Source organism: Salmo trutta, chromosome 22, assembly GCF_901001165.1.
Source record: "Salmo trutta chromosome 22, fSalTru1.1, whole genome shotgun sequence".
NCBI classification, from domain to species: Eukaryota; Metazoa; Chordata; class Actinopteri; order Salmoniformes; family Salmonidae; genus Salmo; species Salmo trutta.
The window spans coordinates 39533646-39547754 of record NC_042978.1 but is presented as its reverse complement, the minus strand read 5'-3'; the positions used below and the strand labels follow the sequence as shown (position 1 = coordinate 39547754).

The 14109-nt window shown below is 44.6% G+C and overlaps 1 protein-coding gene across 10 annotated transcripts in view; it reads left to right on the top strand.

Moving 5' to 3' along the window:
* Positions 1-14109, top strand: part of dnajc6 (DnaJ (Hsp40) homolog, subfamily C, member 6) — a 72917-nt gene that overhangs the window by 33389 nt on the left and 25419 nt on the right. For 9 of the 10 annotated variants that reach the window (XM_029707960.1, XM_029707958.1, XM_029707961.1 and 6 more), the window contains 5 exons: positions 2277-2326; positions 3836-3984; positions 9953-10075; positions 12825-12958; positions 13815-14009. In XM_029707960.1, coding sequence (XP_029563820.1) covers positions 2277-2326; positions 3836-3984; positions 9953-10075; positions 12825-12958; positions 13815-14009 — 651 coding nt within the window. Of the gene's footprint in view, positions 1-2276; positions 2327-3835; positions 3985-9952; positions 10076-12774; positions 12959-13814; positions 14010-14109 lie in introns of those variants that run through there. The other variant, XM_029707962.1, reaches the window with a different exon arrangement.

Below are 14109 nucleotides of genomic sequence, written 5' to 3'. Positions count from 1 at the left end.
CGTTACGTTTGTTTCTTTTTTAAGACATGTTTTTCAAGAGAATCGGTGGAATGAATACACCCCTGGAAACAAACAAACATAGTTCACTTTCATAGCAGCCACATACAAACCGCATGATTACTTTGCTCATTGATGACACCATTGACGACACCATTCTGTATACATCTGGCCCTTCCTTGGACACTGTGTTAACAAACCTCCAAACGAGCTTTAATGCCATACAACACTCCTTCCGTGGCCTCCAACTGCTCTTAAATGCTAGTAAAACTAAACGCATGCTCTTCAACCGATTGCGGCCTGCTCCCGCCCGCCCGCCTAGCACTCCCGCCTGCCCGCCTAGCATCACTACTCTGGACGGTTCTGACTTCGAATATGTGGAGAACTACAAATACCTAGGTGTCTGGTTAGACTGTAAACTCTCCTTCCAGACTCACATTAAGCATCTCCAATCCAAAATTAAATCGCGAATCGGCTTCCTAATTCGCAAAACAAAGCATCCTTCACTCATGCTGCCAAACATACCCTCGTAAAACTGACCATCCTACTGATCCTTGACTTCGGCGATGTCATTTACAAAATAGGCTCCAACACTCCACTCAGCAAATTGGATGCAGTCTATCACATTGCCATGCGTTTTGTCACCAAATCCCCATATACTACCCACCACTGTGACCTGTATTCTCTCGTTGGCTGGCCCTCGCTACATATTCGTCGCCAAACCCACTGGCTCCAGGTCATCTATAAGACTTTGCTAGGTAAAGCCCTGCCTTATCTCAGCTCACTGGTCACCATAGCAGCACCCGCCCGTAGCACGCGCTCCAGCAGGTATATTTCACTGGTCATCCCCAAAGCCAACACCCGCTTTGGCCGCCTTTCCTTCCAGTTCTCTGCAGCCAATGACTGGAACGAATTGCAAAAATCACTGAAGCTGGAAACTTATATCTCCCTCACTAACTTTAAGCGTCAGCTGTCAGAGCAGCTTACCGATCACTGTACCTGTACACAGCCCATCTGTAAATAGCACACCCAACTACCTCATCCCCATATTATTATTCTTGTTGTTGCTCTTTTGCACCCCAGTATCTCTACTTGCACATTATCATCTGCACATCTATCACTCCAGTGTTAATGCTAAATTGTAATTATTTCACCTCTATTGCCTATTTATTGCCTTACCTCACTAATCTTACTACATTTGCACACACTGTACATAGATTTTTGTATTGTGTTATTGACTGTACGTTTGTTTATGTGTAACTCTGTGTTGTTGTTTTTGTCACACTGCTTTGCTTTATCTTGGCCAGTTCGCAGTTGTAAATGATTACTTGTTCTCAACTGGCCTACCTGGTTAAATAAAGGTGAAATATTTTTTTTTAAATAAAAGATTGTATAATTCCTTCTTGCATCTACACACTCTCCTCTCACCTTTTCCCTTCACTTGTGGACTTCAGTGCCGCAGAAGGGGCCGATGGAGTGGTCTTCTGGTCAGCCATATTATCCAGATTTTCTAACACTGTTCACGCTGCAGGAGAGCACAACAAAACACCGGATCAAAATAAGATGCTGCTTTTGGTCCAATTACCTCGTTAAGAGGAATTGCCCACTGATGCTTCCTCCTGTTCCCGCTTCCCCTCCTCTCCTCCTCCCTCTCTGCCCTCCCTTCCTGCCTCCCCCTCTTCCCTCCCTGTCTCCCTCTCTGCTTCCCTGCCGGCCCTCCCTCCCTGCCTCCTCCTTCCCTGCCTGCCTCCCCCTCCTCCCTGCCTCCCTCACTGCCTCCCTCCCTGCCGGCCCTCCCTCCCTGCCTCCCCTCCTCCCTCCAGTCCCCCTAAATGCCCTTATCCCTCCTCCCTCCCTGCCTCCCCCTACTCCCCTCTCTCCCTGCCTCAGTTTACCCAGGTGGCTGGGCTATTGGGTAATCATGCAAGGCCAGGATGGGAAGCCCTTAGGGCTATATGGCGCTCATCCACCCCAGCACTTCACTAACAGACCAGTGGCCTAGATAGTGGATTTACATTTACACCACAAGCAACAGGGCCTCAGCCTCATACACTTTAGGCTACTTCTATTGTCACTTGTATTGTGTAGCTTTGGCCAGTAGGCTACTGACCCCTGTCTGTGTATGTCTACTCCTCAACAGCTTGCTACAATGTAATTTTTAACCATTACATTAGATACAAATGTGACAACACAAAACAGTCAACACAGTGTTATAAACACTGTAATTACATAGTCTAAATTGCATTATATGTTACTTAACAAAACATCTCTGTTTACAGATACACAAAAGGAGAGCTGGACATTGCCTACATCACGTCACGAATCATAGGTGAGTACTGTATAGAAACGTCATTCTCAAACTGTAGTTGAATTTTCTCATTATGGGGAACAGTAAGCCTGTCTTCGAGCTTCAGAGGTTTCTTCTCAACCTAGCCAGCGTTAGACATCTGAATCTCTCAGTCTCCAGCCTCCTATAAATATTGCCTCACTTTTTCCCCTGCACAACATCTACATTAAATCTGCAGGTGACAGAGGGTGAGATGTCTGGGAGAGTGGGTGTACCGTTACACCCCTAATAAAAACGCAAATGATGCTCCACCCTTGTGATGGGCCCCTCATAGCAGGCAACACACACACACGCACGTACGAACGCACACACACACACGCACGCACGCACGCACACACACACACACACACACACATACGCCTCCACCTCCCACACCTGAGTGCTGTAAACAGAGTAGAGCTGTGCTGTGGAAACCACAGTACTACTCTGTCTTCCTTCTCCTGATACACACACACACACACACACACACACACACACACACACACACACACACACACACACACACACACACACACACACACACACACACCACACACACACACACACACACACACACACACGCCTCCACCTGCCACACCTGAGTGCTGTTCAACAGAGTAGAGCTGTGCTGTGGAAACCATAGTACTACTCTGTCTTCCTTCTCCTGACACACACACACACACACACACACACACACACACACACACACACACACACACACACACACACACACACACACACACACACACACACACACACACACACACACACACACACACACACACTCACACACACACACTCTTTCAGTGTTGTGAGGTTGCATGTAACAGCAGTCTGTCCTACAGATGCAGAGGACACAGTCATGCAGGCGTTACTTGGGTGCCCCTATCCCCTCACCTCTGACCCCTCCTCTCACTGAAAACTCATTATTATTCTCTATAACACCCCACATGTAGCTGGACATGCCAGTCAAACCTGTTATAAAACACCTGCAGTTACATTATTTTAAACACAATTTTAAACGGGAGAATATAACTATACATAAATCACAAACTGTTCTCTCATCTTTTCGATATTTAGTATGATTCCCTGTCTGTTTTATATGTGTACAGCCTTCCTACTGCACATGAAATCCCCAATCTGGCCCTCATCATCCCCAGCTTCCAATTGACTCGTTTATCCCTCCTCCTCTCTCCTGTTACTATTCACTAGGTCATTGCTGTAAATGAGAATGTGTTCTCAGTCAACTTACCTGGTAAATTAGGAGTTAATAGTATGGATCAAATCAAACACTGTCATGGAACGCCATGACAGTGTTTGATAATAGCATAGTACTGTATATCCTGGCATGCCTCATCATCACCTTTATGGTGACTGGGATTGCCCATATGTCTCCCTCTCTGTCCCCTTCCCATGTCTCCCTCTCTGTCCTTTTCCAATGTCTCCCTCTATATCCCCTGCCAATGCCTCTCTCTGTCCTCTGCCAATGTCTCCCTCTCTGTCCCCTGCCAGTGATGTCATATCCTACAGAGGCGTTGCAGATCGGCAACCAGAACCATGTGGAGGATATGCGCTCCTTTCTGGACTCACGGCACGCTGACCACTACACTGTCTTCAACCTGTCACAGCGCAACTACCGCGGCGCAAAATTCTCCAACCGGGTGAGACAGAGAGAACGAGATGGAGGTCTACCAAGGCCTACCAAGATCAACACACAGAGATACTATACTTAGCCTCAGTTCAGACACTCTCTGTTATACGGTAATGCTAAAACACACTATGCCAACATGTATGCAATGATTTATAATATATAACAACACATTACCCATAGCACAGGGGTGTCAGACTCATTCCATGGAGGGCCGAGTGTCTGCAGGTTTGTGGTTTTTCCTTTCAATTAAGAACTAGACAACCAGGTGAAGGGAGTTCCTCACTAATTAGTGACCTTAATCCATAAATCAAGTACGAGGGTGGAGCGAAAACCCGCAGTCTCTCGGCCCTCCGTGGAATGAGTTTGACACGTGCCATAGGCACCAGGTATTGTGTTTCATGGCAAACATAGCATACCCACTGAACACTGTGAAAGTGCATTGTCCTATGCATAGACCTAAATCAGAATCAAAGACTGAACTTGGAGAGTAAGACTTGGCTCAGTTTCTCTCACAGTGAGGCAGACGGTATAGAGTCTACACAGGACTCCAGTCACTACTATGTCAGCTTCCCACTTCAACTGATTTACTGTTCAATGACTAGATGTTATCCTTGGAATGATTCTGGCTAAATCGCTCCATTCAGTTTATGGGTCACCAAGACACCAGCAGTTACATTTTACATTGACATGTTAGTCATTTAGCAGACACTCTTATCCAGATAAGTTAGTGCATTCATCTTAATATAGCTAGTTGAAACCACCACATATCACAGTCGTAGTGAGTACATTTTTCCTCAATAAAGAAGTTATCAGCAAAGTCAGTGCTAGTAGGAAAAGATGTGCACTTTTTGGGGGGGGGGGGGGGGGGGGGTTTGAAGACTGATCATTTTTATTTAAGATACTCTTTGATGAGTTCTGAAGATGGGAAGAGACTCCTGTCCTAGCACCATTGGGGTGCCAGAACAGAGAAGAGCTTGGACTGGACTGAGCGGGAGCTGCCCACCATTTGGGGTGGGACGACCAAGAGAGCAGAGGTGGCAGAACAGAGTGCTTGGTTTGGGATGTAGGCTTGGAGCAGAGCTTGAAGATAGGGAGGGCAGTTCCTCTGCTGCTCTGTAGGCAAGTACCATGGTCTTGTAGTGGATGCGAACTTTGACTGGAAGCCAATGGAGTGTATGGAGGAGCAGGGTAACATGGGAGAAGTTGGGAAGGTTGAACAGCAGACGGGCTGCAGCGTTCTGGATAAGTTGCAGGGGTTTGATGGCGCAAGCGGAAAGCCCAGCCAACAGTTACATTTTTACGGAGGACCAAGGCACTCTTCATAAAATTAATTAAAATGCCTTTATTTGTATGGCATGTTCAATAGAAACAACGTTTTAAAAATCTGAAGCGTAAAATGTTGTTTCTATTGAACATCCATACAAATAAAGGCATTTTAATAAATGATATGAAGAGTGCCTTGGTCCTCCTTTCTTTTTGATGACCATTTCACCCCTTTTACCAAAGAGCACCTTCTGTCTACCAAAATGTACTATTGTGTACCTTAGTAGCGCTTCCCTTCCTCCTCTTTCTACTAGTTACATTTTTACATTTAGATTTTTTTACCTTTTTTTAACTAGGCAAGTCAGTTAAGAACAAATTCTTATTTACAGTGACGGCCTACCCCGGCCAAACCTTGACAACGCTGGGCTAATTGTGCGTCGCCCTATGGAACTCCCAATCACGGCCGGATGTGATACAGCCTGGATTCGAACCAGGGACTGTAGTGACGCCTCTGGCACTGAGAAACAATGCCTTAGACCGCTGCGCCACTCAGGAGTTGCAGTAGTCCCGACGGGATATGACGAGTGCCTGGATTAGGACCTGCGCCGCTTCCTGTGTGAGGAAAGTTTGTACTCAACAAATGTTGTAAAGCATGAACCTGCAGGAGCGAGTCACTGCTTTGATGTTTGCAGAGAATGACAGGGTGTTGTCCAGGTTCAAGCTTTGGTTATTTACACTCTTGGAGGGGGACACCATGGAGTTGTCAACCATGATGGAGAGGTTTTGGAGAGGGCAGGCCTTTCCCGGGAGGAAGAGTAGCTTCGTCTTGTTGAGCTTGAGATGGTGAGCCGACATCCAAGCTGAGATATCTGCCAGGCACGCAGAGATGTACTGTATGTTGCCACGTGGGTGTCAGAAGGTGTCACGTCCTGACCCTAGTAAGTTGTCATTTTCTATAGTAGAGTAGGTCAGGGTGTGACAGGGGGTGTTTTGGGTTTTTCTATGTTTTCTATTTCTATGTTTAAGTTCTAGTTTTTCTATTTCTATGTTGGGGTTGTTTGGGTTAATCTCCAATTGGAGGCAGCTCATCCTCGTTGCCTCTGATTGGAGATCCTATTTAAGTATGGGTTTTTCTCTTCCTGTTTTGTGGGTTATTATCTTTTGAGTAGTGTTTGTTTCTCTCTGCGTCATGGTTTGCTGTTTTTGTATATTCAGTTATTTAGTGTATTGCATTGTCTTTCACTAATAAATAATAATGTGGAACTACAAACATGCTGCGTTTTGGTCCGATCCTTCAGACATCCGTGACAGAAGGGGGGAATGAGAAGTAGTTGAGTGTCATCTACCTAGCAATTATAGGAGAGACCATGAGAGGATATGATGGAGCTGGTGTAAAGAATAAAGAGGAGAGGGCCTAGAACCGACCCCTAGGGAACACCAGTAGTGAGAGCACGTGGTGCAGACACAGATCCTCTCCACGTAACCTGGTAGGAGCGACCAGGTAGGATGCAATCCAGGAGTGTGCAGAGCCTGAGCCACCCAGCCCTGAGAGGGTGGAAAAGAGGATCTGATGGTTCACCGTGTGGAAGCCAGCGGATAGATCTAGGAAGATGAGAGCAGAGGAGAGAGAGTCAGCTTTGGCAGAGCGGAGAGCCTCCGTGACAGAGGAGAGCAGTCTCAGTTGAGTGACCCTTCTTGAAGCCTGACTGGTTAGGGTATAGAAGATGGTTCTGAGAGAGATAATGAGAGAGTTGGTCAGAGACAGCACGCTCAAGTGTTTTGGAAAGGAAAGAAAGGATACCGGTCTGTAATTGTATTATCATTTTTTTTTACATCAGAGGGGTCGAGTGTTGGTTTCTTGAGGGGTCTACCATTATCACCCCTTTTTCATTACACACACACACCAGGGGAGAACCCCTCGCCTTTAGGATTTCAAGTGGACGGCCGACCGCTGTACTGTTTCCAGAAAACAGGATCCACATTATAGTTTATTTAATTGTATTTTATTTCACCTTTATTTAACCAGGTAAGCTAGTTGAAAACAAGTTCTTATTTAGAACTGTGACTTGGCCAAGATAAAGCAAAGCAGTGCAACACAAACAACAACACAGAGTTACACATGGAATAAACAAGCATACAGTAAATAACACAATGGAAAAAAATTGTCTATATACAGTGTGTGCAAATGGTGTGAGGAGGTAGGCAATAAATAGGCCATAGTAGTGAAACAATTACAATTTAGCAGATTAACAACTGGAGTGATAAATGAGTAAATGTGCAAGTAGAGATACTGGTGTGCAAAAGAGCAGAAAAGTAAATAAAAACAACATGGGGATGAGGTAGGTAGATTGGGTGGGCTATTTACAGATGGACTATGTACAGCTGCAGCGATCGGTTAGCTGCTCAGATAGCTGATGTTTAAAGTTAGTGATGGAAATATAAGTCTCCAGCTTCAGCAATTCGTTCCAGTCACAGGCAGCAGAGAACTGGAAGGAAAGGCGGCCAAAGAGGTGTTGGCTTTGGGGATGACCAGTGAGATATACCTGCTGGAGCGCATGCTACGGGTGGGTGTTGTTATCGTGACCAGTGAGCTGAGATTAGGCGGAGCTTTACCTAGCAAAGACTTATAGATGACCTGGAGCCAGTGGGTCTGGCGACAAATATGTAGCGAGGGCCAGCCGACTAGCGCATACAGGTCGCAGTGGTGGATGGTATAAGGGGCTTTGGTAACAAAACGGATGGCACTGTGATAGACTGCATCCAGTTTGCTGAGTAGAGTATTGGAAGCTATTTTGTAGATGACATCGCCGAAGTCGAGGATTGGTAGGATAGTCAGTTTTACTAGGGTAAGTTTGGCGGCGTGAGTGAAGGAGGCTTTGTTGCGAATTAAGAAGCCGATTCTCGATTTGATTTTGGATTGGAGATGTTTAATATGAGTCTGGAAGGAGAGTTTACAATCCAGCCAGACACCTAGGTATTTGTAGTTGTCCACTTATTCTAGGTCAGAACCGTCCAGGGTAGTGATGCTAGTCGGGCGTGCGGGCAGCAAACGGTTGAAAAGCATGCATTTGGTTTTACTAGCGTTTAAGAGCAGTTGGAGGCCATGGAAGGAGTGTTGTATGGCATTGAAGCTCGTTTGGAGGTTAGTTAACACAGTGTCCAAAGAAGGGCCAGATGTATACAGAATGGTGTCGTCTGCGTAGAGGTGGATCAGGGAATCACCCGCAGCAAAAGCGACATCATTGATATATACAGAGAAAAGAGTCAGCCCGAGAATTGAACCCTGTGGTACCCCCATAGAGACTGCCAGAGGTCCGGACAACAGGCCCTCCGATTTGACACACTGAACTTTGTCTGCGAAGTAGTTGGTGAACCAGGCGAGGCAGTCATTTGAGAAACCAAGGCTATTGAGTCTGCCAATAAGAATGCGGTGATGGACAGAGTCGAAAGCCTTGGCCCGGTCAATGAAGACGGCTGCACAGTACTGTCTTTTATCGATGGCGGTTATGATATTGTTTAGTACCTTGAGTGTGGCTGAGGTGCACCCGTGACCAGCTCGGAAACCGGATTGCACAGCGGAGAAGGTATGGTGGGATTCGAAATGGTCAGTGATCTGTTTATTAACTTGGCTTTCGAAGACTTTCGAGAGGCAGGGCAGGATGGATATAGGTCTATAACAGTTTGGGTCTAGAGTGTCACCCCCTTTGAAGAGGGTGATGACCGCGGCAGCTTTCCAATCTTTAGGGATCTCGGACGATATGAAAGAGAGGTTGAACAGACTGGTAATAGGGGTTGCAACAATGGCGACAGTTTTAGAAATAGAGGGTCCAGATTGTCTAGTACCAGCTGATTTGTACGGTTCCAGGTTTTGCAGCTCTTTCAGAACATCTGCAATCTGGATTTGGGTGAAGAAGAAGCTGGGGAGGCTCGGGCAAGTAGCTGTGGGGGGGGACGAAGCTGTTGGCCAGGGCTGGGGTAGCCAGGAGGAAAGCATGGCCAGCCGTAGAGAAATGCTTATTGAAATTTTTGATTATCATGGATTTATCGGTGGTGACCGTGTTACCTAGCCTCAGAACAGTGGGCAGCTGGGAGGAGGTGCTCTTGTTCTCCATGGACTTTAAAGTGTCCCAAAACCTTTTGGAGTTAGAGCTACAGGATGCAGATTTCTGTTTGAAAAAGCTAGCCTTTGCTTTCCTGACTGACTGTGAGTATTGGTTCCTGACTTCCCTGAACAGTTGCATATCATGGGGACTATTCGATGCTATTGCAGTCCGCCACAGGATGTTTTTGTGCTGGTCAAGGGCAGTCAGGTCCATGTAGAAAGATGGCGACACGCTGAAATGACACTTCCTGATCATCAAATGCGCCACTGAGCATTCTCATAGGAAACAATGGGGGGATGTCATCGATGGATTCATCCATATTTTTTTCTCTGGTAAAGTCATTGTAATTATGTGACTCATCATGGTAACTCGTGATTTGTGCACATGTTGCTTTCACTGCAAGGACGTTGCTCATAATCGTTCTCTTCTCTCTCTCTTTCTCTCTCTCTCTCTCTCCCTTCCCCCTCTCTTACCCCCCTCTCTCTCTCTCCCACTCCCTCACCCCCCTTCTCCCCTCCCTCTCTCTCACCCCCCTCTCTCTCTTTCTCTCTCTCTTCACCCCTCTTCTCTCTCTCTCCCCTCCCCATCTCTCTTACCCCCCGCCATTTCCAGGTCTCAGAGTGTAACTGGCCATCCCGCCAGGCTCCCAGCCTGCACAACCTGTTTGCGGTGTGTAAGAACATGCACAACTGGCTCAAACAGAACCCCAAGAATGTGTGTGTCATCACCTGCTCGGTAAGATGAGGCCCACAGGAGTGTTTATTCTCATTCACATTCTTCACTCTGTCCCTTTTCCTCTGTTCCTCCTCTCTTGTTTACACACCATTCCTTTCTCTTCTCCTTTCTCCCTCCATCTCCTACCTCCTCTTTCCCCCCTCTTATTGTTGCCTCGGACCTGAGAACCATCATTCACACTCATCCTCACTTCTTTCTTGTTTACACAACATTCCTCTCACTCCATTCTCCATCCATCTCCTCCCTCTCCTCCTCCCCCTCTCATTGTTGCCTCCCTACCATCCTGGGGTTGTCCTGGGTTTGTTCTGGGTTTGTGGGACTGCCTGGGGTCCAAGAGAAACACAGCTTGGAATACTGCTCCAATTGTTTCTGTTTCAGCTTTAGTTTCCACTGAGCTCTTTCACTGGCATTACAGACCTTAAGCAAAGACAGATGTTCTCTGTATTCAAGAGAGAAGTATAAACTACAGTAGAATAGTATAAAATAAAAATCCTGGTCCTGTCCATTTGCTGTAGCAAAATAATTATGGGTAGAGAAAAGTATACTGTACATATTTCAAAGTATACTGTACATGTTTCAAAGTATACTGTACATGTTTCAAATTATACTGTACATGTTTCAAAGTATACTGTACATGTTTCAAATTATACTGTACATGCTTTAAAGTATACTGTACATGTTTTTAGTTATGTACTACAGTACACTATGACTGGAATGTAGTGCTTTCCATCTTTCTGTATGTGATTTCATTGTGGTTGGCAAGTTCATCTGTGTTGAGCAATCACTTTTAGTTTATATGAGAGTTCCTCAAATGTCTTCCTCAACGTTTTGTGCTGAAGGAAGAATGTTGCTCTCTTAGAAATACTTGGTCCAGTTTTATGATCTTAACATTACCTCAACTAGATGTATTTATAACTGTATAACTTTCTTAAGCAAAAGAGACACAAGCTATATTTAGATACTGTGGCAGCAGATAGTGACAGACAAACTCTGTGTGAAGTCCCTGTTTAGTGATATTGGAGCAACGTGGGACTGAAGCCAAAAATATTGGCCATGCACAGAGAACTTCTAAGAATCATAAAGACTATCCTAGCTTCTAAGAATCATAAAGACTATCCTAGCTTCTAAGAATCATAAAGACTATCCTAGCTTCTAAGAATCATAAAGACTATCCTAGCTTCTAAGAATCATAAAGACCATCCTAGCTTCTAAGAATCATAAAGACTATCCTAGCTTCTAAGAATCATAAAGACTATCCTAGCTTCTAAGAATCGTAAAGACTATCCTAGCTTCTAAGAATCATGAAGACTATCCTAGCTTATAGGAATCATAAAGACCATCCTAGCTTCTAAGAATCATAAAGACTATCCTAGCTTCTAAGAATCATAAAGACCATCCTAGCTTCTAAGAATCATAAAGACTATCCTAGCTTCTAAGAATCATAAAGACTATCCTAGCTTCTAAGAATCATAAAGACTATCCTAGCTTCTAAGAATCATAAAGACCATCCTAGCTTATAGGAATCATAAAGACTATCCTAGCTTCTAAGAATCATAAAGACTATCCTCGCTTCTAAGAATCATAAAGACTATCCTAGCTTCTAAGAATCATAAAGACTATCCTCGCTTCTAAGAATCATATAGACTATCCTAGCTACTAAGAATCATAAAGACTATCCTCGCTTCTAAGAATCATAAAGACTATCCTAGCTTCTAAGAATCATAAAGACTATCCTAGCTTCTAAGAATCATAAAGACTATCCTAGCTTCTAAGAATCATAAAGACTATCCTAGCTTCTAAGAATCATAAAGACTATCCTCGCTTATAGGAATCATAAAGACTATCCTAGTTTATAGGAATCATAAAGACCATCCTAGCGTATAGGAATTATAAAGACTAACCTAGCTTCTAAGAATCATAAAGACTATCCTAGCTTATAGGAATCATAAAGACTATCCTAGCTTCTAAGAATCATAAAGACTATCCTAGCTTCTAAGAATCATAAAGACCATCCTAGCTTATAGGAATCATAAAGACTATCCTAGCTTCTAAGAATCATAAAGACTATCCTAGCTTATAGGAATTATAAAGACTAACCTAGCTTCTAAGAATCATAAAGACTATCCTAGCTTATAGGAATTATAAAGACTAACCTAGCTTCTAAGAATCATAAAGACTATCCTAGCTTCTAAGAATCATAAAGACTATCCTAGCTTATAGGAATCATAAAGACTATCCTAGCTTCTAAGAATCATGAAGACTATCCTAGCTTATAGGAATCATAAAGACTATCCTAGCTTATAGGAATTGTAAAGACTATCCTCGCTTCTAAGAATCATAAAGACTATCCTAGCTTATAGGAATCATAAAGACTATCCTAGCTTATAGGAATTGTAAAGACTATCCTAGTTTATAGGAATCATAAAGACTATCCTAGTTTATAGGAATCATAAAGACTATCCTAGCTTATAGGAATCATAAAGACTATCCTAGCTTATAGGAATCATAAACACTGTCCTAGCTTCTAAGAATCATAAAGACTATCCTTGCTTATATGAATCATGAAGACTATACTGCCTTTTTTTGCAATGCATTGAGTTGTGTAAATTGAAGTACTGGAAGCTAGCTGCAGCTTCCTTTTCTTCTGTCAGTTATCCTACATAACGGTTTATGTTGGCATGTTGCTGTTCGCTTGCTAGTGTTGTCTATGTGTATCTACTGTCTACTGACTGTCTGTGCCCTCCTTAAGGACGGCCGTGCTCCGTCGGGTGTGCTGGTCTGTGCCATGTTCTGCTTCTGCCACCTCTTCTCCAACCCAGTGCCTGCCATGCAGCTGCTCAGCGCCAAGAGACCCGGCTCTGGCCTCTGGCCCTCGCACCGGAGGTAGGACAACACAGAGGGCGTGTCTGTGTGTGTGTGTGTGTGTGTGTGTGTGTGTGTGTGTGTGTGTGCACGTTTATATTGATTGCTGTTCATTGCAGTGGAAAACAGGAGAAAAAGATTATCACATAAACAGTCTTCACCTCCATGACTTTTACTTTGTTATTTTTAGATGATGGATGAACATAAAAATCTAGCTCCCTCCTCCCTTCTCCCCCTGCATTATTCTCCTAAATCCTTTATCAACCTATTTATTTTCCCATGGCTGAGTTGCGGTACATGGCGCATTAGCCACGATGCTAACGAGGTGCCAGAAATATACAGAAGCCAATTAATCAACATGCAAGCACGAACACACACACACACACACATGCACACGAGCACGCGCACACAAACACGCGCACACACGCACGCACACACGCACGCACACACGCATGCACACGTGCGCAAGCACACGCACGCACACACGCGCACACACACACACACACGCAAACACAGCCAGCCGCTTGGCCACACAGCTCCTTCTCAAAATAACAAAGACTGCTTCATCCTTCAGCCCAGACAGAGAGAGGCTGATGGATGAAGACAGTGGCAATCAAGCCTCATCTTTGTTTTTGTTCTGTTGTGTTTCTCTAAACTGAAAAAGCAAACGATTTTGTGCAAGAATCTGTACACATAGGAAATATGATTTGAAGTATATACTGTAACTTTAAGATGAATAGTTTTGTGATATTTTCTAGCACAAAAAAATCCCCTCCTCTGTATTCATGTAGACAATGTATGTTTATTTTTAGATAGTACTCAGTGCTTATGGTAGTTTAGTGTCTGTAACCTTACATACTCTGCCTCTCTTCTCCAGGTACATAGGCTATGTGTGCAGTATGGTATCAGAGAAGCCCTCCCTGCCACACTCCAAGCCCCTGGTGGTCAAGGCAGTCACCATGAGTCCAGTACCTTGCTTCAACAAACAACGCATCGGCTGCAGACCCTTCTGTGAGATCCTCATAGGGGAGACCAAGATCTTCTCTACTGCACAGGACTATGAGAGGATGAGGTACAGTAGGTGCAGATACACACACACCAGCAGCTGTTTGTTCACACGCACCCGCCCGCAATTGCTAATAACCCATCCACAATCACCTGACTATATGTGA